The sequence below is a fragment of the Elephantulus edwardii genome, unplaced genomic scaffold, assembly GCF_000299155.1.
Source record: "Elephantulus edwardii isolate Elephantulus edwardi_28Jun2011 unplaced genomic scaffold, EleEdw1.0 scaffold00062, whole genome shotgun sequence".
Classification (NCBI taxonomy): domain Eukaryota; kingdom Metazoa; phylum Chordata; class Mammalia; order Macroscelidea; family Macroscelididae; genus Elephantulus; species Elephantulus edwardii.
In genome coordinates this window covers 5,539,978-5,564,219 of record NW_006399812.1, presented here as the reverse complement: position 1 = coordinate 5,564,219, position 24,242 = coordinate 5,539,978, and the positions used below count along the sequence as shown (strand labels likewise).

The 24,242-nt window shown below is 35.9% G+C and overlaps 1 protein-coding gene across 1 annotated transcript in view; it reads left to right on the top strand.

Moving 5' to 3' along the window:
* Nucleotides 1-24,242, top strand: part of MYCBP2 (MYC binding protein 2, E3 ubiquitin protein ligase) — a 377,715-nt gene that overhangs the window by 262,735 nt on the left and 90,738 nt on the right. Inside the window, exons 46-51 of the mRNA XM_006887864.1 lie at nt 3,270-3,485; nt 5,567-5,622; nt 10,027-10,142; nt 16,225-16,322; nt 17,603-17,719; nt 18,645-18,785. Coding sequence (XP_006887926.1) covers nt 3,270-3,485; nt 5,567-5,622; nt 10,027-10,142; nt 16,225-16,322; nt 17,603-17,719; nt 18,645-18,785 — 744 coding nt within the window. The remainder of the gene's footprint in view (nt 1-3,269; nt 3,486-5,566; nt 5,623-10,026; nt 10,143-16,224; nt 16,323-17,602; nt 17,720-18,644; nt 18,786-24,242) is intronic.

Below are 24,242 nucleotides of genomic sequence, written 5' to 3'. Positions count from 1 at the left end.
CAAAGGTACACAGTTTGAATCCACCAGCTGCTCCACGGGAGAAAGATGGGCAGTCTCTTCCTATGCAGTTTACTGCCTCTAAAAACCTGCTGGAGGTTAACTATGAGTCATTTCCGACTTAACAGTATACATTAGCACAAAGCATATGAACCCAATGAAAGGACGAAAGTGCCAGACACATAAATATAAACCCACAATCTGTAGTGAGTAATTAAAAGAATATTTTTTAAAATTTTGTGTATATGATTTTTAGGACTTGTGTATACTCTGCTTTTATTATTTTTGAAAACGCATTTATACCTCTTAAGTCAGTAAAATAGATTTTGAATGAATATTCAAAACAGATAAATATTGTAGATGAATATACTTTTCTTCCTATACCTCTTTCCTGTAGTGATTTGCTGAAAAAATTTATACGTTTTATGTTTGACCCTATTTTTCATTCAAATTTTGTTTCATACAATCATTTCCATTCATTATATTTTATAACATTAATCATCATTCTACTGTGCACCCCATTACCCTGTCTTTTCAGGTCCCCACCAATTCTTTCCCATTTCCTTTATCCCCTCCTTCCACCCACAAAATTGTGCAACCTGACGTTTTGCCCCTACCTATCGTCACTCCTCTGCTCCTACCTCTTCCCCTATTGCATCCCCAGACAGGTTTTACTAATTATCCTTATATTTTTACAATTATGATCCTAAGCAGTATTTGTCGTAATAAGACTTGAGTTAGTTCACGCAACACAATGCTCTCCAGTCTCTCCCACGTTATGTAGTATTTTTCAAAATCATTGCATGCTGGAAAGTATTCCATTGTCTGAATGTACCACAGTTTCTCAATCCATTCAGTTGTGGTTGGACATTTGGTCTATTTGGCATTTCCTTAAAAAAAAAAACAACTGAACATAGAAACTGTGTGGCCCATATGGAGTTCGTGTTTGGGCAGTTTGTCATTTCCTTAAAAAAGGTGAACATAGAATCTCCTTATGACCAGCTGTTCCACTACTTGGAATATACCCCAAAGAAATTAGTACCAAGACACAAATAGAGATTTGTACACCAGTACAAATTCACCATTACAAGAACATGGAAGCAGCACAAAGTAAACCTCTTTTATGGGAAATTGTTGGTTTTTGAAATTGGAGAACTGTAAGCCTATTTATAAGCAAAGAATCAAGGTTAGTAGGAAGTTAGTAAATTGAAGCGTTAAGGAACGAGATGATCTCGGAAGATCAGGAATGACACCAGTACCACAGTGAAAGTATTAACTTTGGAAAGGAATTAAAAAGAGACTGACATGGTGGATTTTATACTTTTGAATATTTTTCCCCCATTTAGATTTTTTTGATTGATTTTAATGAAAGTTTACAGAGACTTTGGATTTCCATTCATTCATTGTTGCACTTTTCTCCCTGCCCACCCATCCCTCCAGTTCACGCTTCTTTTTTTTTTTTCCCAATGGAAAGTCAGTTTATTAAAATAGTTGATTTAGGCTCTTCTTTTTGAAAAGGAAAATAAAAATTATTTCATTGTTAGACAATCCCTCCCCCCATTCCACTCCATTATGCAGCTTTCGTTTAGGACTCCCGTCATGACAATAGTAACTAATCATACATCCCGTTTAAACAGTTTTCTCCCTTATCTGTTTCAATGCAGTATACATTGTTTATCCCGTCTTTCTCAGTCTCCCCCACAACCCCAATGTCAGTCCTGTTTTACAACAGTGGCACTATGCAGTATTTGTCCTTTTGTGACTGAGATATTTCACTCAGCATAATGTCCTCCAGGGTCACCCATTTTGTATAATATTTCATGAGTTATTTGTTTTTCAATGCAGCATAGTATTCCATTATGTGAATATACCACAGCTTCTCTCTCCATTAGTTTGTTGATGGGCACTTGGGTTGTTTCCAGCTCTTTGCTATTGTGAACAAAGCTGCATATATCTGTTTGGGTGGCAGTTACGGTTTCTTCAGGGTATATTCTCAGTAGTGGAATTGCTGGGTCAAATGGTATTTCTATTTCCAACTTGAGAAAGCACCTTATGGCCTTCCATAGTGGTTGGACCAGTTTATACTCCCACCAACAGTGAATAAGGGTTCCAGTCTCTCCATAACCTCACCAGCATTTGATGTTTACTGTTCTGTTAAATTTTGCCATTCTTATTGGCATAAGTGATATCTCATAGTTGTTTTGATTTGCATCTCTCTTAGAGCTAGGGATGCTGAACATTTCTTCATACACTTGCCATCTGAATGTCCTCTTTGAAGTGTCTGTTCATATCCTGTGCCCATTTTTCAATTGAGTTATTTACCTTTATCTTGTTGTGGTATGGGATTTATTATTTAATGACATATTGTGCTCAGTGCTTTCAATATCTCTTTCGATGTCTCTGCTTCCCATGTCTCACATACTATGGGCATGTTGGGAAAGGTGGAGTGTCATAGAAAGAGAAGAAGACCCGTCACTCGTAAGATGGATTGCCAGTGACTGTAACAATCAGCTCAAGTGTGTTAAGAGATAATCAGGATGGCACAGGATAGGGGAGGTTTTAGGTCCTTTGATCACAGGATCGTTCTAACTCAGTTCTCCATAGCACCTGACAGCAACAGCCACACCGTGGATCTGCTGTTGCCACACTGTCCTCCTTTGCCTTCAAACTCTTACTGATATGCTCAAAGTCTATATCACATTTCATCTCTAGCTAAGAACATATATTTAAGACACTTGTAAATGCTACTTAGTAAAAATGATTTATGAAACTATTGGTGTTACTAATATTTCTAAATATTTTATGAATTCTTTTAAAAGCAGAAATCAAAGTCATTTCATCTGTTTTACTTCCGGCCTCCTAGATGTCACAAAGGGCTTTTAGGAATGTTTAACAATTGTTACAGCATCTTTACAGTGTAATTAATTACTTGCAACATGAAAGTTAATTTCGTGCATAAGTTCAATCTGTCTTTCCTCTTATTAATGATAATATTAATTTCTATTTATATTTCAGTATCCATGATTATATATTACCAAAAAGAAAAAATAATGAGGCCCCTATTTCACATTTGTGTTCAAGGTCCATAGCTTAGTACTCTCTTTTAAGTCTTTCTGATACTATTAAGTACGTCTTTGGAGGGATTGTCCATTCAGACAATGCGAACATAAAGTTTGTATCATTCCAATTCCATAATTACCAGATACTTGGTTTATTTTTGTCATAAATAATTAGGTAATAATAGTATTTGGTTTTCATCATTTCATGATTAGGTGGAAGTGAAAGCAGTCCCTGTTTCTCAGAAGAAAACATCTTTACAACAAGAACAAGTCAAGAAAACGCAAAGGATTCCTGGCAGTCCTGCAGTAACAGCTGCATCTTCTAATACGGACATGACTTTTGGTGGACTGGCATCTCCAAAGCTTGATGTGTCATATGAACCAATGATAGTGAAGGAGGCCCGATACATTGCCATAACAATGATGAAGGTAGTTTATTTATCATGAGTGGAAGAGGCGTATATAGCACTGCTCACCAGCAAGCACTTTATTTGTTTAAATGTAGACAGAAAACTACAACACTACAGAGCCATTGCAATTTATTTTTAGGATAATATTGTTTTCCTCCTGAGATGAATTTTAAAGAAGACTAGCAACTATTATTTTTAATGTTAGGTTGTATCTAGTCAACTACAATTCATAGTCACCATACATAAGAATAACAGATCCTTGACCTATCCTTTGCTTACGAACAAGGAAAACTTAACATATCTTGTTCTATCATCACAGTAATCACGAGATTCAAGCCTATTGTTGTAGTCACTATATCCATCCATTTGTGGAGGGTCTTCCTCTTTTTGACTGACCCTCCTTTTCCCAGCATGATTTTTTTTCCCCCTAAGGATTCATTCTTTCTGATAACATAGTGAATGTATGGAGACAAAGTTTTACCTTCCTTACCTTTGGCAACACCCTTGTTGTACCTCCACCAGCAGCTCTGGATCAAGTTAATGCAGGAAGAGAGTGAGATAATCTAAAAATTATTTCACTCCCTACAAAAGTACCTGTTTGCTCACATCTTACCATAACTCTTAAAATATAGGTCCTCTGAGTTCACCCAGACTTCTTTATATTTTAGGGTTTCCTCAGCTGAAAAGCTGGTTCTATCCCTGTCAAGATTTTTAGTTTTTCTTACCAGAACATAAATTCTTAAAAGGAAAACCCTCTCAAATGTGGAATCATCTCCAGTTTTCCTTCTCCTTTAGACTCTTTAGCTCTTCCGTATTGTTGTTTTGTGCCATCAAGTCAGAACCAACTCATAGCTGACCCTCCAGCAGATTTTCAGAAGCAGTAAATCGGTTGGAAGATAGCTGTCCATCTTTGTCCCACAGACCAGCTGATGGGTTCAAATCCTTTGGGCTGTTGGTGCAACTCCTTACCACTAAGCCAACAGAGCTTTCTAGTGTATACATAGCAATATATTTTTTAAATTATTTTATATGGTTTAATAGTTATAAATAGGGGGTTTTTTTACATACCATTTTACCTATTCTTCACTGAAGATTTTTTTTATTCTTTATCTAAGATAGTAGACTGTGCACATTCCATCCAGTCACAAGTGAGCAGAGTTAGTCCAGAATATCGTAGGTCCAGAGCAATAGATCAAAAAAGCCTAGTTTTGAAGGAGGAAAGTGGGCTTCTCAGAGGTGTTCATAGCAGTTGATGTTCATGGCGTTTGATTGTTCATGGTGATGGACATTCAGGAGCATGCAGTCCAATTTGTATCAGTGTCCCCAACCTGTGGCATTCTCTACTCCTGCCGCTGTGGTGTCTTCTCATTACATACTCATGTATTCTCCTCCTGATGGACAATTAAGTTTGTTTCAAGTATGGGCTTTTATGAATTATACTATAGAATACATCCTTGTGCATAAGCAGTGGTTTAACTACAGTGTAGAATTGCTGGATCCTAGAATGTACACAATTTTAACCTTATTAAATATCGCCAAAACTCACACTCCCACCAGCAATATATGAAAGAACCAAGGACCTTTTTCTTACCAATACCAATTTATTACTATATAATGTTATTATTCTGTTATTATTTTAGTTGAAAAAATTTTTACTTCAAGTTAGGTTGAATAACTTTTCAAATGTTTAATTAGTCATCCAGATTTCTTTAGTTTAATGACTTTTATTCACTTTTCTTTGGTTTGCATTGACTTGCCCTTTATATATTACGGGTATTTAACCCCATTTCAGTTAGGTGAATTACAAATCCCTTTCTCTCCAGTGAAGATTGAGCTTCTCATTTTCTTTATACTTCCTGTGTTTGGGACAGATTTTTAATTTTCATGTACTCAAGAGATACTATTCTTTCATTTAAATATGCTATTCTTTCACTTAAATTTTTTATAGTTTAATCTTTAACATATATACAAGTTATTTTTGTAAGATTTGTGTCATAGATAAGTAAGGGAATTGCCTCAAAATTATTTATTCAGTATTCTGTCAGTTCATTAACTAAAAACATTTCTAATTCTTTATAAAATTTTTACTTTTTCTTCAAGGTTTATGAAAATTATTCATTTGAAGAACTGCGTTTTGCATCACCAACTCCTAAGAGGTAAAAATCATTTTCTCAAAGCATAGCCAAAATATGTGTTATCAACTGTTTGCAACAAAATCTTTCCGCATTTCACCGTCACTCTCTGTTAATGTATGTATTTTACAATGTTAAAAATTTTTCCAGGAGGTAGGGAGGAAAAATGTGTAACAATGAATGAATGAATAAAAATTCAACTTTTCTATTAACTTTCATTAAAATCACAGTAAAAGAAATTTCCAGTAGAGATTTCCAGTATTCACAGATCCTAGATATCCTTTTTACAAATGTATGCATTACTAAACAGGAAGATTTCCTTCCTGTTTATGCATATATAAAATGCATTTAGGTGGTGATGGTTGTGTGTCGTCAAGTCAGAACTGACTCATAACTGACCCTTCAACAGGTTTTCAGAGGCTTTAAATCTCATGGGATTAGAATGCCCATATTTTCTCCTCAGGGCAGCTGCTGTATTCAAACTCCATGCCTTTGGGTCAGCAGTGCAGTTTCTTGCCATAAAGCTACCAGAAAGTCAAGTAAAACATTTTTAGTATGTTACCTATAGGTTTGAGAAAAGACACTACTGTCTTACAAAATGTAAGAGTCACTTAAAGTTATTTGATTTGTCTTTGCTAATTTTGTTCTACATTTCCCCCTCTTCTACAAGAAAATTGTAGAGTGGTTTCAGTGTGTGTTGCATTTACCGTGTGTGTGTGTGTGTGTGTGTGTGTGTGTGTGTGTGTTCTTTCATCTTTTGATTTAATACTTATTAGAAGTAATTTCTAAAATAGGTAAATGGTCAAAATTATTAGACTACTTACAGTATGGTAGCAACTATCCTTATGGGAAAATTTTTTAATTGAATCTATATAAAGTATATGTGATACATTCCACTATATCATCACATATTACATGACTTTTACCAGAGTTTTTACATGAGTTTACCAGCTGACTTTGAGCTTGTTCTAACATGTTTCAAATAGAAGGTTGGTGGGTTTTTTTGCACAGTCTATAAAATTTCTGCCAAAATGGTTAGGTTTTAAGAATGTGTATTTGGTAATACATACTAGTATTTGTCTCTAGCTTTATCATAGTTTTAAAATTCCCACTGCAATAGCAGCTTCGACTTAAGACTTTATAAAATAAATATGATTTATAACATGACAAGAGACTTGATGTTCTAATGGCTAAAGAGTTGTGCTGCCAACCCAGAGGCAAGCAGTTCTAATCTACCTGCTGCCCCACAGGAGAATAGTGATCTGTTTCCTCCTATACAGTTGACAGCCTTTTGGAGGGTCAGCTTTGAGTTGGTTCTGCTCAGTAACAGTAATGAATGTGAGTGATAACATATTAAATAAGAACAAGTTTAGCATGTACCAGTAAATAGGCTTTTATACACACTGACCACTTCCAATATGACAGAAATTGTTCAATTAGAAATTATCATTAAGCACCTGCTCTGTGGTGAACACTGTTTACAGACTAAGGTGTTCATTCTTAAGGTATTTACATTTCTATGTAGGAAAGAAACCTTTCAGCAAGTCAGTGGGAAGAAATCATTACTTGATATACATTGATAGGAAGGATCAAATGACCAAAATACTAGATGACAGGGAAGACCAGTTTGGAAAAGTACTGATTGAGTGGCAAGCTTGATGGTGGTAGTTGGTCATTTAAAGAACAGAGTAAATTTTTTCTGGTAGAGAAAACCTGTAGTGAATGTAGCTTGTTGTCTTTTGAAAACAGGAGACTAATAAACAGGAAGGAAAAAGGCCAACGATGAGGGCAAAGAGCTAGACAAGGGCCAAATCTATGTTATTGTGGCTGGTAAGTGCCATCAAGTAGACTAACACTCATAGCAGCTTTTCCAAACAACAAACTGATCAGTCTTGCACCATCATCACAATTTCTACCATGCCCAAACCCATTGTTCAAGTTACTGTGTCAGTCTACCTCAGTTAGGGACATCCTTTCTTTTGCTGACCCTCCACCTTTGCCAGCATAATGTCTTTTTTCCAAAGACTGCCCCTTCCTGAAAACATGCTCAGAGTATGTAAGGGGAAGTTTCACCATTGTTGCCTCTCAGGGAACCCTGGTTACACTTCATCCAAGACAGAAGTTCTTACTCTTTTCAAAGACAATTTATAGTACTCTTCTCCAATACCACAATTAAAAGGCATCGATTCTTCATTTGTTTTCCTTACTCATTGTCCACCTTTCCAGATGTATAGGAAGCAGTTGAAAATACTGTGACTTGGATCAGATGCACCTTAGTCCTTAAACTTATATTTCTCTTTAGCACTTTAAAAAAGGTCCATACTATAGTCTGTGTAAATACTCATCAAATAGACTGAGGAGATGGAATTTCTTTTTATTTGATGGATTATAACCAAGGGAGTAGCTTAATCTGATACAGAATTTTAAAATAATCATTTGGATTTATCACTGGAGTATAAATCATAGAGGAAAGCAAAACAGGGTACAGATGAATTAGAGAGCTATTACACTATTTTAGTGTCTGTTATCTACTAATAAGGAGTTTCACTGCTCACCCAAAGACACTTGGTTTGGAATCCACCAGCAACCTTGTGAAAGAAAGATGGATAGTCTCCTCCCAGACAATGTATAGCTTCTGAAAACCTGTTAGAGGGTTACCTGTGAGTCAGTCTCAGTTCGACAGCACATAATAACCACAACATTAGTTGTCTCAGTTGAGGGTAGGAAGAATTTAACAGTGGAAAGTAAGAGATGTAGCTTGTCATGGTGAGGTGCCATCAAGTCATCTTGATTTATAGCAGTCTACATACGACAAAGAAAATCCTTGCCCAATCTTTTACCATCCTCACAGTCTCCACTGTGCTTAAGCCTATTGTTTCACTCACAGTGTCAGTCCACCTCGTTGAAGGTCTTCCTCTTCTTGGTCAACCCTCTCCTTTTCCAAGCATGATGGCCTCTCCAAAAACCGGCCACTCCTGACAACATGCCCAAAGTCTCACAATCATTGTTTCTAAAAATAGATGTGACATATACTTAGAAGGCAAAGCCATCAGAACTTGCTACTAAAATGATAATAGGAGGTGAAGGAAAGAATCAGTTAAGAATTCTGTATTGCTCTTGGCTCTTACATGATGACTATGATGGGGTTGTTTGATCCAGAAACCTAAAACGGGTGTACGAAAAATGGTTACTGACTCCTGTTAGAGAACATCATGACTTCCCCTAGACTCAGGAAGACTGTGGGATGAATGAGTAGGTGATTTATGTTTGGTTTTGATTGATAGAGGGTTGAATCATGTCTCTGAGAGTTCAAACTCTTCTTTGGATTTATTAAAATTGAGATGTCAAGGTTCCATATAGTTATCTACATGGAAATAAGAAGTGACAATATATTAGTTGAAGACAGAAAGGAGAAATGAACTTTGGAATCGAATGATATTTCAAATTAGGATTTGTGTAAATGATCATCTAGGGGGAAAATTAGATAATGATAGAGAAAGAGGTAGAGATAGGTGGATATCCAAATCAAATCCTGGGTCATTATTTAAGTTAAAAAGAAGTTAGAAGAAATAGAGTCAACAATGAGAAGAGAGAAAATTCAGAAACAAAAGGAGTAGAATTTCAAGAAAGTAGTTGTAAGCTATCATGTGCACTGTAATGAAAGAAGTTGTAGGTCAAAAAAAAAAAAGCCTTCATAAATTGTAGAAGAGAATTGCAAATTAAAAAAGGAAAAGGGTGATTGTAGACAATTCTTCAGCTAAATTTTGGTATGACTGGTTAAAGAGATATCTTATTGGAGAGATCATTAAAATCAAGATGTGTTATTGTTGCATGCTATATTGAGATCTGACCCGTCCAGTGCATTTTCAGAGGCTGTTAATTGCATGAGAGGTTGCCCAGCTCTTTCCTGCAGAGCAGCTGGCAGATTCGAACCAAGTGCCTTCAGGCTGGCAGTGCAACTTCTTACTATTAGGCCACCAGAGCTCCTTTACTATCAAGAGGAGTTCATTAAAGTGGGAGACTCTAAAGTCTTTTGCTCATAGAAATGATTGAGCAAACTGAGAAAAACTGATTCATGAGAAAGAACATGAACATCTTAGAAGGAATGAGACACAACATAAATGGAGAGGTTGGCTTATATTGTAGTAAAAGAGGAAAGTAGGTTTATAAATGTAATTGTGGCTTTGAGGGTTTTTATAATATCTGACTCCTGCATTCTCACTGAAGAAAGATAGGAGCTCGTGATCAGTTGGAATTGAGGATGAGGGAGTGATGAAATATTGAGGGAAGGAAGAAGAAATGAAATTGGATCATTCTAGAAAGTAGAAAAACATACAAAAACAGTTAAGATTGCTAGGCAGTGTTAACCATACACACAGAAAGTAAATGTTTATCAAAATATTATAAAATATTATCTCTCTCTTTCAGACCAAGTGAAAATATGCTGATTCGTGTCAATAATGATGGCACTTACTGTGCAAATTGGACTCCAGGAGCAATTGGACTCTACACTATTCACGTTACCATTGATGGCATTGAAATAGGTATTTTTTTTTTTAAGTATTATCATGATGTCAGCTCCTGAACTCCTTACCTGAATTCCCTAAAGCACCTCTTTTGTGTGCTACTGTCTGACACTTTGCATGTTAGTCACCACTTTGGATATATCTACTTTCTCTCCTGGCCATGGAGCAGGCACCTTTTCCTCCCTTTCCAAATCTTCCAGTCTAGCTCAGTGTCACACTTGGGCTGCTCAGTGAATACTTTTAAAATAATGACTTTTCTTTACCTGCTACTTACTGGAGATTAAGCATGGTAGAGATCATGAGGCTGATGCAGGATAGGGCGAGGTTTTCATCTGCTTTTCACAGGGGCCCTGTGGTTATAGTTGACTGGACAGCACCTAACAGTAACAACTGTGAAAAACATACTGCTTTTACCACTAGCATTACTCTGTTTCTTTCCTTTATTTTTTAAACTGTCTGAATAACTGGATAACAATAGAAAGAAAACTATATATAATTGTATATGAATATATATTTCTTAAGACATTAATCTTGCAAATGTTCCTCCAGAAAAACTAGGATAGCTTTTAAAGCTTAGTGTAATGTATTCCCACTGTAATTATTCACACAGTGACATCCAGAAACTAAAGAATATTGACTATCTCAGTTTAATCCTTATAGTGGAACACCTTGTTCCATATTAGGGTTAATGGAAGAAGGTGACATGGTAGAATTAAGAAATAATACTTAAAAAAAAAAAAAAAGAAATAATACTGATTTTTTTATAAAAAAGAAATATAGATATTCTATCAAAATGTCCTTTGGGTACTAAGCTTTAATAGTATGTTTTGACAATAATGATAAAGAAATATTTTATATAACAATATCAAGTATACATTAATACTATGTATAGAAATTAAATTCTATTAAAAGTGTAGGAAAAAAGATGGAAAGAATAAGCAGAATAACTATAACAAAAAAAATTGACAGATGAAATTTCAGCATTTCAAGAGACAGCATATGAGACAGCTACTGGTGCTGAAGGAAGGAGTACAACTGCGCTAAAAGCACTGGTGAAAATTTAGCTCCAGAAATAACAGACTACCTATTGAAGTGTCTCAGCAAATGGATGCAACATTGTCAATAGGCTACCTGAGTAACCAGCCAAAAGATGTCTGTAATGGTGCCTGTTCCAAAGAAAGGCACTTGACCCAAATGTCGAAATTATCACTGCCTTACTATCACATGTTAGCAAAATTTTGCTGAAGATTATTTAAAAATTACTATATCCGATTGGCACAGGATAGAGCACGGTTTAGGGCTGTTGTACATAGGGTCGCGATGAGTCGCAAACGACTCGACGGCACATAACAACAACAACATATCCATGGATAGACAAGAAATGCTGGTATTTCCAGGCAAACTCGGAAGATCACATAGAGTGACTTACATCATTGCTGATGTCAGGTGGATCCTAGCCACAGCAAAAATACACAGAGATTTACCTGTGTTACTGACTACAGGAAGGCCTTTGACTGTGAAAATATAACAAATACTGATAACGTCATGAAGAACGGGAATGTGAGAACACTTGATTGTACTCTTGTAGAATCTCTACATGAATCAAGAGGCAGATGCTCAGACAAGACATACTGCCTGATTTAAAATTGGAGTAGGTGTGTGCCAGGGTTCTATGCTTTCTCCAGACTTAATGCACTTGTATGGTGACATATATTTTGTGAAGTTGATCTGTATGAACAAAGGATCATCAAAACTAGAGAAAAACTCATCCACAACCTATGATATGTAGATGACAAAACCGTCATTGCCCAAAATGGAGAAAACGTGAAGAATTTAACTGAAGAAAGTAAAATACAATGCAATCAATATGAATTACACTTGAACAAAAAGAAAATAAAGTCTTCACACATGAAACAGTAAGGAGCATCGTGATTTTATGGACCCCAAAAAATCAAACTTGTCAAGTACTTGGTTTTCTTTGGATCAGTAATCAATGTCTATAGACACAACAGTCAGTAAATTAAATGGCATATTGCTGGCTGGAAAACAAAATAAACAAACCTTCTTTAAAGTTCTAAAAAGCAAAGATACCACTTTTGCAGACTAAGATGAATCTGACCTAAGCCATGATGTTTTCAATTACTTCATGTGCTGGATGATGAAAAAGGTACAGAAAAATGATTAATGTATTTGAATTGTATTATTCTTTAAAAAATATTGAATATACCATGAACTGCCGGAAGAGCAAACTTGTCAATCTTAAAATAAATAAAACCAGAATGTTCCATAGAAACAAGGGTGTGCACCATTGTGTCGTGTACTATCAAGGTGGAATCAACTCATAGCTGACCTGCCAGGGGATGTCAGTAACTCGCATGAGAGTTGATTGTCAATCTTTCTTTTGCAAGTGATGGATTCAAACCACATACCTTTGGGCTCACAGAAACAAGGGTAGTGAAACTTTATTGTGCTTGCTTTGGACGCTCTGATGGACATACTATTAGAAAGGGCCGTTGTCTAGAAAACAGCATACTTGGTAAAAAAAAATACGCCAATGAAACAAACTCTCTTACTGCTGTCTAGTTGGAAATCAGCCATAGCTGACCCTCTAGCATGTTTTGAGATGCCATAAATGACCCGTTATCCATTAGAGCACCTAATAAATTCAAATTGCCAAAGAGGGGACACCTTTGCATTAGCAGCACAACTCAGCCACAGACTATAACAGCAGGGCTCTCTATGAAAACAAAGTGACCTTTAATGAGGAGAATTGACGAAATAGTCACAACAGTGGCCTCAAATATTAACCAAGATCATGGAGATGATGTAGAGAAATTGAGGTTGTTGTGTGCCATAGAGTTGGAACTGACTTCATAGTTGACCCTCCAGTGGGTTTTCAGAGACAGTAAATCACACGGAAGGAGATTGCCCATCTTCCTCCCACAGAGCAGCCGGAGGATTCTAACTGCATGCCTTTGGGATTACAGAACTATTTCTTACCACTAGAAGTAGGCAGCATATTATTTTTTTATACATAGGGTCATTATGAGTCATTGTCTACTCATTAGCAATAACAGTATAAAATCAGAAACATCAAATTCATCTGTATCATTCCACTCACCATTCTCAGCAGCCTTCTCTCCTTCACATCAGCATATCCAAAAAGCTTTTAGGAACCCAGGTAGCATAGTGGCTTAAATGTTGAAACCCTAGTTACAAAGTTCAGGGCTTGAACCCCCTAATCATTCCACAGGAGAAGCCACCTGCTCCCAGAGGTGTATAACCTCTGAGGAAAGGTTGATGCACAAATAGAAACAGATTGACAGGGAGTTGAGAGAGAAGAGCAGAGATTAGCAGATGAATGTGGTAAGGTGACGGAAGAGAGGGTACAGGGAATATTTGATAAAACATTGTAATAAACAGCATTATCCCACTGTAAATAATGTTATAAAGTAAAATGTATAGGAATGATTGAATGAAAACCATTTTTTTTAAAAAATACATTTACCCCCAAGGAAAATCTAAAAGACACTTTCCTGTTCTGTAGAATCAGATAAAACTTTTGCTTTGGCAAGCATTTGTTGGTTATATGCAAGACATTATTTAGGTAAAATCCTAATAAAAACCTGCTGAAGGGTCAGCTGTGAGTTGGCTCCTACTCTGATAGAGTTCCTATGAGTCAGAATTGACTTGACAGCAACACATTTGGGATTTTCTATTAACGTTTGTTCACACTGTGTATCTAGTGAGCATAGGTGGTAATCTGTAGAGAGTTTCACCACTAAACCAGAAGCTATACTTCTTTAATCCATGACAGCTCTGAGGAAAAAATATATGCAAACGTTTCTCATATAATTTACAGCATTGGAAACTCATTAAAGGTCAGCTATGAGTCAGAACTAGCTCAGTGGAAGTGAATTTTTAGTTTAATATATGTCTAGCATTTTTTTTTTGCTCTTTTCAGTTTATTGCATGAAAGTGTTACACTAGTCCAAGTTAAAAGTGGACCCCAAATGGTTACATTACACAAGCTGTGAAGTTTTACACTTGTGACAAGGGACAGAAGGGAAATTTTCTACTCATTGCAAGGAAATCCTCACTGAAGCTTCAGTGAGCCACAAGCACCTAAAACCCATGAACCTTCAGCTGGTCGTCCTTAACCAGTCCAATCTCTACAAGGAACTGGCATATGTTCTTGCGCTGGTCATCCTGTAGCTGAATTACTTCTCCATATTCTGGATGCTCAATTACAGTACCATTGCAGGCAAACTTCTTCTTAAACGCCTTCACTAGTTTCTTTTTATCGTAATCATCAGCAATCCCTTGGACAGTTGTAAGGGTCTTCCTGCCGTTTCTCTGTTGAATTCTGGAAGCAGGTCATCACCCGTACTTGCATCAGCAAAGGGGTCGAAAGAGTGGAGGTTCTGGATAGCGGACATAACTATCCGATTCCTTTTCCTCGGTGGAAACGACCTGCGGAAGGTGGTGGCGCGAGAAGGCGATCGGGGGAGCGGAGCGTCGGGAAGTGAAGGGGCTCAAAGGGGAGGCAGCTGAGTCGTCGGCGGTGGTTCAGTGATTGCGGCCTAAGTCTGGCATTATTATGGGAATAAGAAACCCAGAACATTTAATTGTACTTATTCAAAACCTGTACATAGAATAGAAAGCAGGTGTTTGAGTAGAGCAGAGGAATACTGCATGGTTTAAAATCTGAAAAAAATGTGCATCAGAGTTGTATTCTTTCTCCATAAGTACTCAGTCTGCATACTGAATAAACAATTAAGAGGCTGAACTATATGAAGAAGAATGTGGTGGCATTGGAGTTGGAGGAAAATTCGTCAACATCCTGCGTAATATTGATGACACAATATTCCATGCAGAAAGTGAAGATGTGAAAAAGACTTACTGAAGAAGATCAAAAATATGGATTACATCTCAACATCACAAAAACAGAAATCCTAACCCCTGGCCTAGTAGTCAACGTAATGATAGATAGAGAAAAGATTAAAGTTGTCAATGAATTCATTTTACTTAAATCCATAATCAGCACTCATGATGACAGCATTCAGTAAAACAAAAGACATGCTGCATTGGAAAGATCTTGTATTCAGGACCTCTTTAAAGTACCAGATAACAAAGATGTCAATTTAAAGACTAAGGTGCACCTGATCCATATCATGGTATTTTCAGTTGCTTCAGATGCAGATGCATCTGAAAGTTGATCACTGAATAAGAAAGACTGAAGAATAATCGATGCTTTTGGATTGTGGTGTTGGAGATGAGTGTGGACTGTCAAAAGAACATACAAGTCTGTCTTAGAGAAAGTGCAGCAAGGATGCTCGCTAGGGGCAAGAATAGTGAAACTTCATCTTTTATGCTTTAAACATGTTGTCAAGTGGGAGCAGTTCTTGGAAAAAGACATCATGCTGGAAATCATAGAGGATCAGTGAGAGGAAGATCCTTAACAAGATGGACTGCAGCAGTGGACTTGAGCATGGTGGAAATGACAAGGATGGTGCACGATAGAGCAGGGTTCTCGTGTGCTTTTCATAGCACTGCTGTGAGATGTAGTTGGCTTGAAGGCACCAAACAACAGTAGCATTATTACCTGGGTAACTTGTATCTTGTGAATTATTTCAAGTTTATTTCTTAAAACAATGCAAAAAACAAATTAATGTCCTAATGTTATAGATAAAGAATTTGAGATATTGAGAGTCACTTGGTGGCAACTTGTATAAGTGACCTCAACAGTCTTTAACCAACATTCCATTTTGCCTGTCAATCATGGAGATGATTTTTATAAATGAGTTGACACTATCAAAAACATTTACAATTTCAGCATTTCCTTTATCCTTTTTTAATTTGTATTTTAATTTTACATGGTCTAGTCAAAGAAGAGGAGCCATTCCTTGTACATCTTAGATATCCCTTTGAAATATTTCCTTTTTAGTCTATTAATTTTCAATCACTATCTAAAGGACAGAATTAAGACATTCATTTTAATTGCTTAAAATAGCCTATGAATGTTTATAAGATAATGATAAATTAAGACCCTCTTTCTTCTTTTCTCAAATGCTGTATAGTTCTCTTCCTTTTCTTACAGATGCTGGCCTAGAAGTAAAAGTAAAAGACCCACCAAAAGGCATGATACCACCTGGAACTCAGCTGGTCAAACCAAAGACTGAGCCTCAACCAAATAAGGTTAGGGTGGAATTAATTCAGAACTTAAATAATTTTTTAAAAATTTATGAGGAAAGTGCAGGTTTTTTCTATTGATGCTTCAAGATGTCCATCTCTTAACTGATTTTAGCATTCGAGTAAAAAATATCTCTGTGTAAGTTTGTAGAGTAATAATTCATGGTGGTTTTAATCTAATAATTTCAAAATTATAAAAGTTATGTTAGTTTTACTTGTTTGTATAATTCTACAATATTCTATACCTTTTGTCAGTTGACAGTGAAAAAATTCCGATATTTTTTGCATTCATACTTCTAAGTTTGTGGTTTTTATTATACATAGAGGCTCTCCTCCAACCACTAACTGTAAAGTTTTGGGGTCAAAATGTCCTGTGCTATTTAGAGAATAACTTTTCCTAGCATCTACAGTAGGTCTAGGAATTTTAATAGGCTGCTTTTTAAGAAGAAATAGGTAGGAGATGAAATTTGTATATTACCTTTCTTAAAGGCCGTAAATGACTCTCCTGCTTTTTATCATGTCTCCAGTATTTGGAGGAAATTGTTGTTGTTGTTGTTTGCCATTGAGTCACTTGTGACTCATAACAACTCTATGTACAAGATCCCTAAATGCCGTTCTATCCTGTGTCAACCTCGCCATCTCAAACACACTCATTCCCACCACTCCACTCACAGAATCGATCCGTCTCATCGAGGGTCTTCCTCTCCTGCGCTGTCCCTCCACTCTCCCAAATATGATGTCCCTCTCCAAGGACCAGTCCCTCCTTGCAATATGCCCAAAGTATGTCAGATGAAGCTTCAGAATCCTTCACTCCAAGGAGTATTCCGGCTTCACCCTCTCCAGGACAAACCTGTTTGTTCTCATAGCAGTCCATGGTATATTCAACACAATTTTCCAGCACTACAGCTCAAAGGCATCACTTCTCTATCATCCCTATTCACTGTCCAACACTCCGATGCATAGCACGTAATTTCAAAGACTATAGCCTGGATCAGGCGCACCTTAGTCTCCAGTCTGGCATCGTTGCTCTTCGGTACTCTTGAGAGGTCCCTCACAGCTGGAGGAAATTAACATATTAATAATTTTCCAGATTTTTTCCTTTCAGTACATCATATTTCAATACTTTGAAAATTCTGTCATTATGAATAAACATTTTTATATATAAAGGGAAAACAACTGCAAAGGATTTTGCTAAACGCTCTCAAAAGTATTTTCAAGTTGGTTTCATTTGATCTCTAATAAGATCTCAGTTTTCCCAGCTTATTGTTTGTCTTTGCCTTTCTCAGGTTCGGAAATTTGTGGCCAAGGACAGTGCAGGACTTCGTATTCGTAGCCACCCTTCCCTCCAAAGTGAACAGATAGGCATTGTTAAAGTCAATGGAACAATCACTTTTATTGATGAGGTAATTTAACAAATTATAGGTAATAAATTTTGGAAAGAAATTGCATTGCTTGCATAATAATATGATTACTAAATTTTCATCCTGCGTGTGTTTTAAGCATGTTGGGAAATTTGGGGAAAAAATAGTTTGTAAAATATCCTGAGGGCCCTTTATAGAGCACTCTGTTTGCTAATCAAAAGCTCAGCAGTTCGATCCCCAAGCTGCTCCACAGGAGAAAGGGGAAGCAGTGTGCTTCTGTAAAGATACACAGTCTTAGAAGCCCTAGGAGACAGTTCTGTTCTGTCCTGTTGGGGTGTTGAGTTGGTGTTGACTTCATTGCAATTTGTGGATAATAGCTTTGGATTTTTGTAAAATAGATTGATGGAATCTCAGACATTTTGGTTATTGTCTTTATCAGTAAAGTATTATTTTGAACATGAAGTGAACACAGCTTAACAGTGGATCCTTTACACAGACTCATTAGAAATGGGTGCCATTTTTTATACATTTTTAAAGAGTATTTTTCATTGTGTCCTATTGCTTTAACTTGAGACAGTACATCTTTCTAGTAATACAACTAAGTACTGTCTGATTATAAAATATTAATAAAGAGATACTAAGATGGGTTTATTATTTTTAGGAAGGACTTGATTTTATTCTTTCAGCTACTTATCATAATACATGTTTCCTTTACTTTCACTCATAGCCGATTTGGGGTGTTTTTTTTTTTACCTTTTACAATCTTTCCATCTGAGTTAACATACTGCTTTGGCATTCATTGCTGCTTTCTTACTTAAAGATGCTCTCAGATTATCTTCTGCATAAACCAAGTACATAGTCTCCACACCCACCATTATCTGCCTGCCTTTGCAGCCACAGCCCTTGTAGCTAGCCTTACAGGAGTTACAGGAGGGCATGGCTTGTTTTTGTTGCTTATTTCCCATAGATCCACAATGATGATGGTGTATGGCTGAGACTGAATGATGAAACAATAAAGAAGTATGTTCCTAACATGAATGGTTACACTGAAGCCTGGTGCCTCTCTTTTAATCAACATCTTGGCAAGAGCCTTCTGGTCCCTGTTGACGTAAGTAAAAGGTGGTTTCATAAAGCATATAGGTACACTCTGTCCTTAATACAGGACTTTCTTTAATTAAGGCTCTTCAGTTCTGAGGTAAACCACAACTAAATCATTTTTACTCTGTAGATGCTAAAACACTTAATGACTCTGTGTGATGAGAGTGAAGGGTAGAGAGGTTAAGCACCTAAATGCCTGTTATTATTCATCGCAGATAGAAAGTAATAAACTAAACCTAGGGCTACGGCATTCTGTTTTTCACAGAATTAGGAAATATTGTTAGCTGCATTTTTCTCCTGTTTTATTCACACCACTGTTAGCACAAATTAAAACAAAATTTAAAATTATTATACATTAAAAAGCATATATAATATATTTGTTTTTATGCCTGTGTTTTCTAACTAGTTCTCTGTTATGTTTTAGTTTTATTTTTTGGTTCATAGTACTAACATATTAAAATAATATTGATAATTAGATTTAAAATGTTTGACATTTTAGTTGAAATTAAATCCTAGCCTCTGAGAAAATTCATTGAGCCTTTTTAATAAATACGTTGGAATTGTTAGAGCTCATAATCACAAAATACCACTAAATATGATAGTATAGTGACTCACACCCCTTTTCATAATTTAATCTCCTTTTTTATCACCATCTAATGTGTGAACAACTTATGACACTATTTACCAGTCCTGATGGTCTAGGGGGTAAAGAACTTCATTGCCAACCTAAAGGCAGGTGCTTCAAATCCAAGGCAGTAAGAAAGGTGGGCCATATCTTCCCATGTGAGTTATAGCCTCTGAAAATGCACTGAAAGGTCAGTGATGAATCAGTTCAAACACAACAGCACAAACAACAACATAGTAAATAAATAGCACTGGTAAATTTTTATTTTTATGAGAAATGCCATATCTCTATATTTTAGTGAGATAAATTTATTTAAAGTCAATATATAGAATTAGCCTGTCATATCAAACCATTCAATATATTGTGTTGGTTTTCTCATTGTTGGTCCTGAATAATGTTCAGCAAAGGGTACATAGAAAGTGCTTTGTGAAGAAGAAGATTGAAACTTCTGTTTATATCTTCATCTCATGTCTATAACCTTATTAAAGCATTATGTTAGATTATTTATTTCATACTTCCCCATCACTAACAATTTCTACCTAATTTCCTTGTTTGCTCATTTAAAGAGAGTTTTGCAAGAAGCAGAGGATTCATGCAATTAAAATGAGGGAAAACAAGGGTAGAGAGGAATAGGAAAAAGTGCTGAGTGCTAAAGTTATCAATATGATAGCTTCATTTTGAAGCATTGGTGTTCTGTTGTCTGACACTTTAAACACCATCCAAAGAATAATTTTTAGTAGCAGTTCTGTGAAAGAGAAGAAGGGCAGTATATCAAAGTTAAGGGAAAAGAAAGTGACCTGTGTAAAAACTTGTTGATTCCTTTCTCTAGACATGATTGAGCAAGTTGTCACTGACAAATCTGAAAAGTCTAGGTGCAGAATATTGGAGGTAAAAAGTGAAGGGATTTTCTTTTATTTTCTACTTTTTTATATAAGGAATAACATCATTTCTGTTTTGCTAGTACAGAATATGTGGTTCCTTTATTTTGAGGATAGTAGTGACTTAAAATGTTGGTAAGTTTAAGAAAAGATGTCATTAAAATACAAACATTAAAGATGCAGATATGAAGACACATTTGGAGAAGCTGTTTCTGGAAGGAGTTGCACTGCTAACTGATAGGAGACACCTCTCTGGTGGTTCGAATCCACCAGTGGTTCTGAGGAAGAAAGGTGGGCAGGCTCTTGAAATCCTGCTGAAGGGTCGACTGGGAGTTGGTTCAAACTCAACAGCAATAGAGTGTTCATGTCTTTAAAGAAGAGATGTGTATGGCAATTGATAAATACTTACGGAAGAAAGAAGGAGGTTGAGGATGATGACAGAAATGGAAGAAAGGAAAGCTATTAGTTGAGAATGGACGATTTATAAATTTAGCAAAGATTTGGAATGACCCTTGAGAGAAATAAAGGGTGGAATGTGAATTTCTAAAAAAAAAAAAAAGAATTCTCATTTGGACCAGTAAGGATCTGATGAGATAGTGAGGGGAAACTCATTTTAGAACTCTACTCTCCAATAACCCTCCGTGCCCAGAATCAAAGTCATACAAAAGAGCAATTCTCATCCAAAAGAGTATTGGTCAAAATTGTCTGGGCTATCTCATGGAAAAATAGGACAAAAAAGGTCAAATGTGTGTGAAAGTTTATTTTAGATCATCAGCTGGAAGCCAACTAAAGTTAGAAATGTGATAAAAACAAATAAGGGACAGGGGGCGTAGGAGACTTAATATTTAGTTCTATGCACCTTAATTGCCATGGTGAGTTATTAAAATGGGAGGATCACTCAGCCCAAACTGACTTACACTGTCTTGGGTCTGGTTGGATTTGGGGTTAGCAAGATACAGTGAGTGTTCTGGTGGACTGTCAGTGTTGGTAATAAAAATGGAAATTTTTATTTCTTAATTAAAGTTAATAATAAATGAAATGGCCCATTATGTGGCCATGATAATTGGAGTAGAGGTGAAAGTTGTTGGAATTACCTCAGTCTATAAATGAAAAGGCTAGACACTTTGATGATTGTCAGCTTGGACAAAATTGGATAATCAGATGGCAACAGTGTGAACCACAAGCTTAAAAATGAAAGGGAGTTTATTTACTACGGAGCAAAGGTTCTATCAGATATAAAGTCACAGGAAGGTTGAGAATGTTGAGACAGGGAGTATTTGGTATGAAAACAAATGACAATAGGGGTTACATTTTGATTGGTGACTGAACATAGCAAAGGAAGTGCAATGTTGTGAAATTAATCAGACTAGGACAGTTATAAACTTGTTTCTGAGCAGGTATCACATGAGGACCCACATGATGTCAGAAATCAAGCTGAGGCAGGAAAAGGTATTATCCATGACTTTATCTTTAGGGTAGGAGGCTCTGGAGAAGTGGCCTTTGCTAAACCAACGGCTGTGCCTGTCTGATGTTTTCAGTATACCAACAAGAAGAAAGATGGACAGTTTCCTCCTGAGCAGTTTATAGCCTTGGAAACCAATGAGTCATTTCCAGCTGCCCAGCAACACACTTGACTTTGGGGGTTTTAATGTCTTTAAAGACTGTGACCTCTACCTTACAGACAGTTAGTTGGGTTTGTTTGTTTGTTTGTTTGGGGCGATGTTTCTTTTAAAAAATAAATAAAAATGGACTTTATTTGTAAGAGTACAAAAACCTCATTGATATCAATTTTAAATTCCACATAGTTACTACTCATAAACATAGTATTGGAGGGATTTTGGAATCAGTTGTTGTTAGTAGCCCTGTGAACAACAACCTGGTATTGCCCTATCCTGCACTATCTCACCATCTCTGATAGTCAGTGTTTGAGGGGTATATTCTTCTCCTTAAGGCTAGACACTGCATGAAAGGAAGAATTCTTATAGCCCTCTCTTCAAGAAGCTAACACAGATAAATGTATTTTGCCACCCCTTCTCTGTATCTCTTACTACATTTTCCACTGGGAAAAACCTTTCTGTCTATCCTCTCTTCCTTCTTACTTTTAGTCTATTTGTGAGTAACTTGACTGTAATTTTAAGTTAGCTTATACTGGTAAAACATACTCCATTTTAAAAAAGGAAAGCTGGAAAACTTGAAATAAGTTTAGAAATAATAAAACCAGTGCCATTAGCTTTTAAAGTCTCAAAAGTACTTAGTACCTTCAGCAATCTTTATATCCACTCCTTAAGTCTTTACTAGTTTGTGGTGTTTTAATCAGTGTGTGGACCTTATTTTGGATTCTGATACACTGAGATCAAAGGGAATGGAAAATTTCACTATTTTATAACATTTTGATTTTTTAAAAATTTCTATAGATAACAATATTTAAAGTTTTAACAAGTTTCTGTTGCATTATTTTATTTACTCATATTGTAGAACTCTTGTTCTCATTGCAAATATGCACTTTTACGAAATAGTGGTATGCCAGCCATAGGTTCCATTTAAACATCATTTCTTAAGAAATTTTCGAACTAACTTAAATTATGACATTGTAAGTCTGTTTTAGCATTTTAGTAATTCTGAATTGTTTGATGTTAATAATGAATGCTGTAGTTCAGAGATGAAATAACAGTATAAATACACTGTATGTTCATCCATTTTCTAAAAGTATCTTCTAAAATCCCTAGAAAAGATAGGAGTATATAGAATAAGAATGTAGATTCCTCTGTGTGTGTGTGTGTGTGTGTGTGTGTGTGTATACACGCAAGTGTGTGGACTTGCACCATGCCCTTTTTATAATCATGTTATTTTCCTAATGAGCCAAGTTCAGATATTTTTCTTGAACTTTATCTCAATTTCTTAGTATTTCTAAACTCAGTAATTCATTAGTGGATCATAAAATAAACATTTCTTGATAAACAGGCAGGAAGACAGATAAATCAAGCTACTCTTGGTAGCCTTATGCTATGTCCCACTCTACTACTGTGCTTTAGCAAGTGGCTGTCTCTCCTCATTGCAAAAATGAGAATACTCAATATGGCTTAGTCTAGTTGGGAAGGCAACAAATACAGTTATAAATACATACAAAGTAGATAACTAAAAAAATCATTCTGGCTAGAGTTATCTAATTTAGTAAATATAAATGCTCAAAACCTTAATGGTTAAATGAAGATGAATACCATTATATATATATATATGAATGAGAGAGAGAGACCTAAAAAAAAAGAAAGTGACATGGGTCAGTCCCATTTTGAGAACTGGTTATGGAATTTCAGTACATTGAACTACTTAGAATCAAGAGCTTAATTTTTTTTTAATAGTGAGTTCATTTCTGTGATAGGAAATTTTAGTGATTTGAAACTTATTCTTTGGTGACTTTGTAGAAATTGAAGTCTTTCAACATTGTATGCATATGTGAGAGGAGTTGAGTGGAAAAGAAAATTTGTTTCAAGGAAAGTAGGTAAATACACAGAAGTATTTTAAGATGTTTCCTTAAATTTCTCTGTATTATCTGAATTCTTGCAGAAGCAACTTGGTTTCTGAATACTTTTATGTGCTTATAGCAAACTACTTCTTACCTACTTAGATGGAGTGTTCACATAGTAAAGCATTGTGGATTTTTCTGAATTTTAATATGCTAAAAGTTTAGAGTAGAGGTGAAATATTCATTTTGTTGTCTAATAACAATATCCAGGGTGATTAGTAAAGTTAACAAATGTTTCATTTGTCTTTGTCCAGTTTCATTCTTTTAAAGTATCTAATGACAACCAAAGCTTTGGCATACCACAAATCTCTTAGTATAGCATTATTAAATTTATTTTCCTATACCTGGATGGCTATAAAAAGCTTCATTTCATACCTTACCTTGGTGATTAGGTTTCCTAAAGAGAATGAGATTATAAATCAGTTAAGATTATGAAAAAAA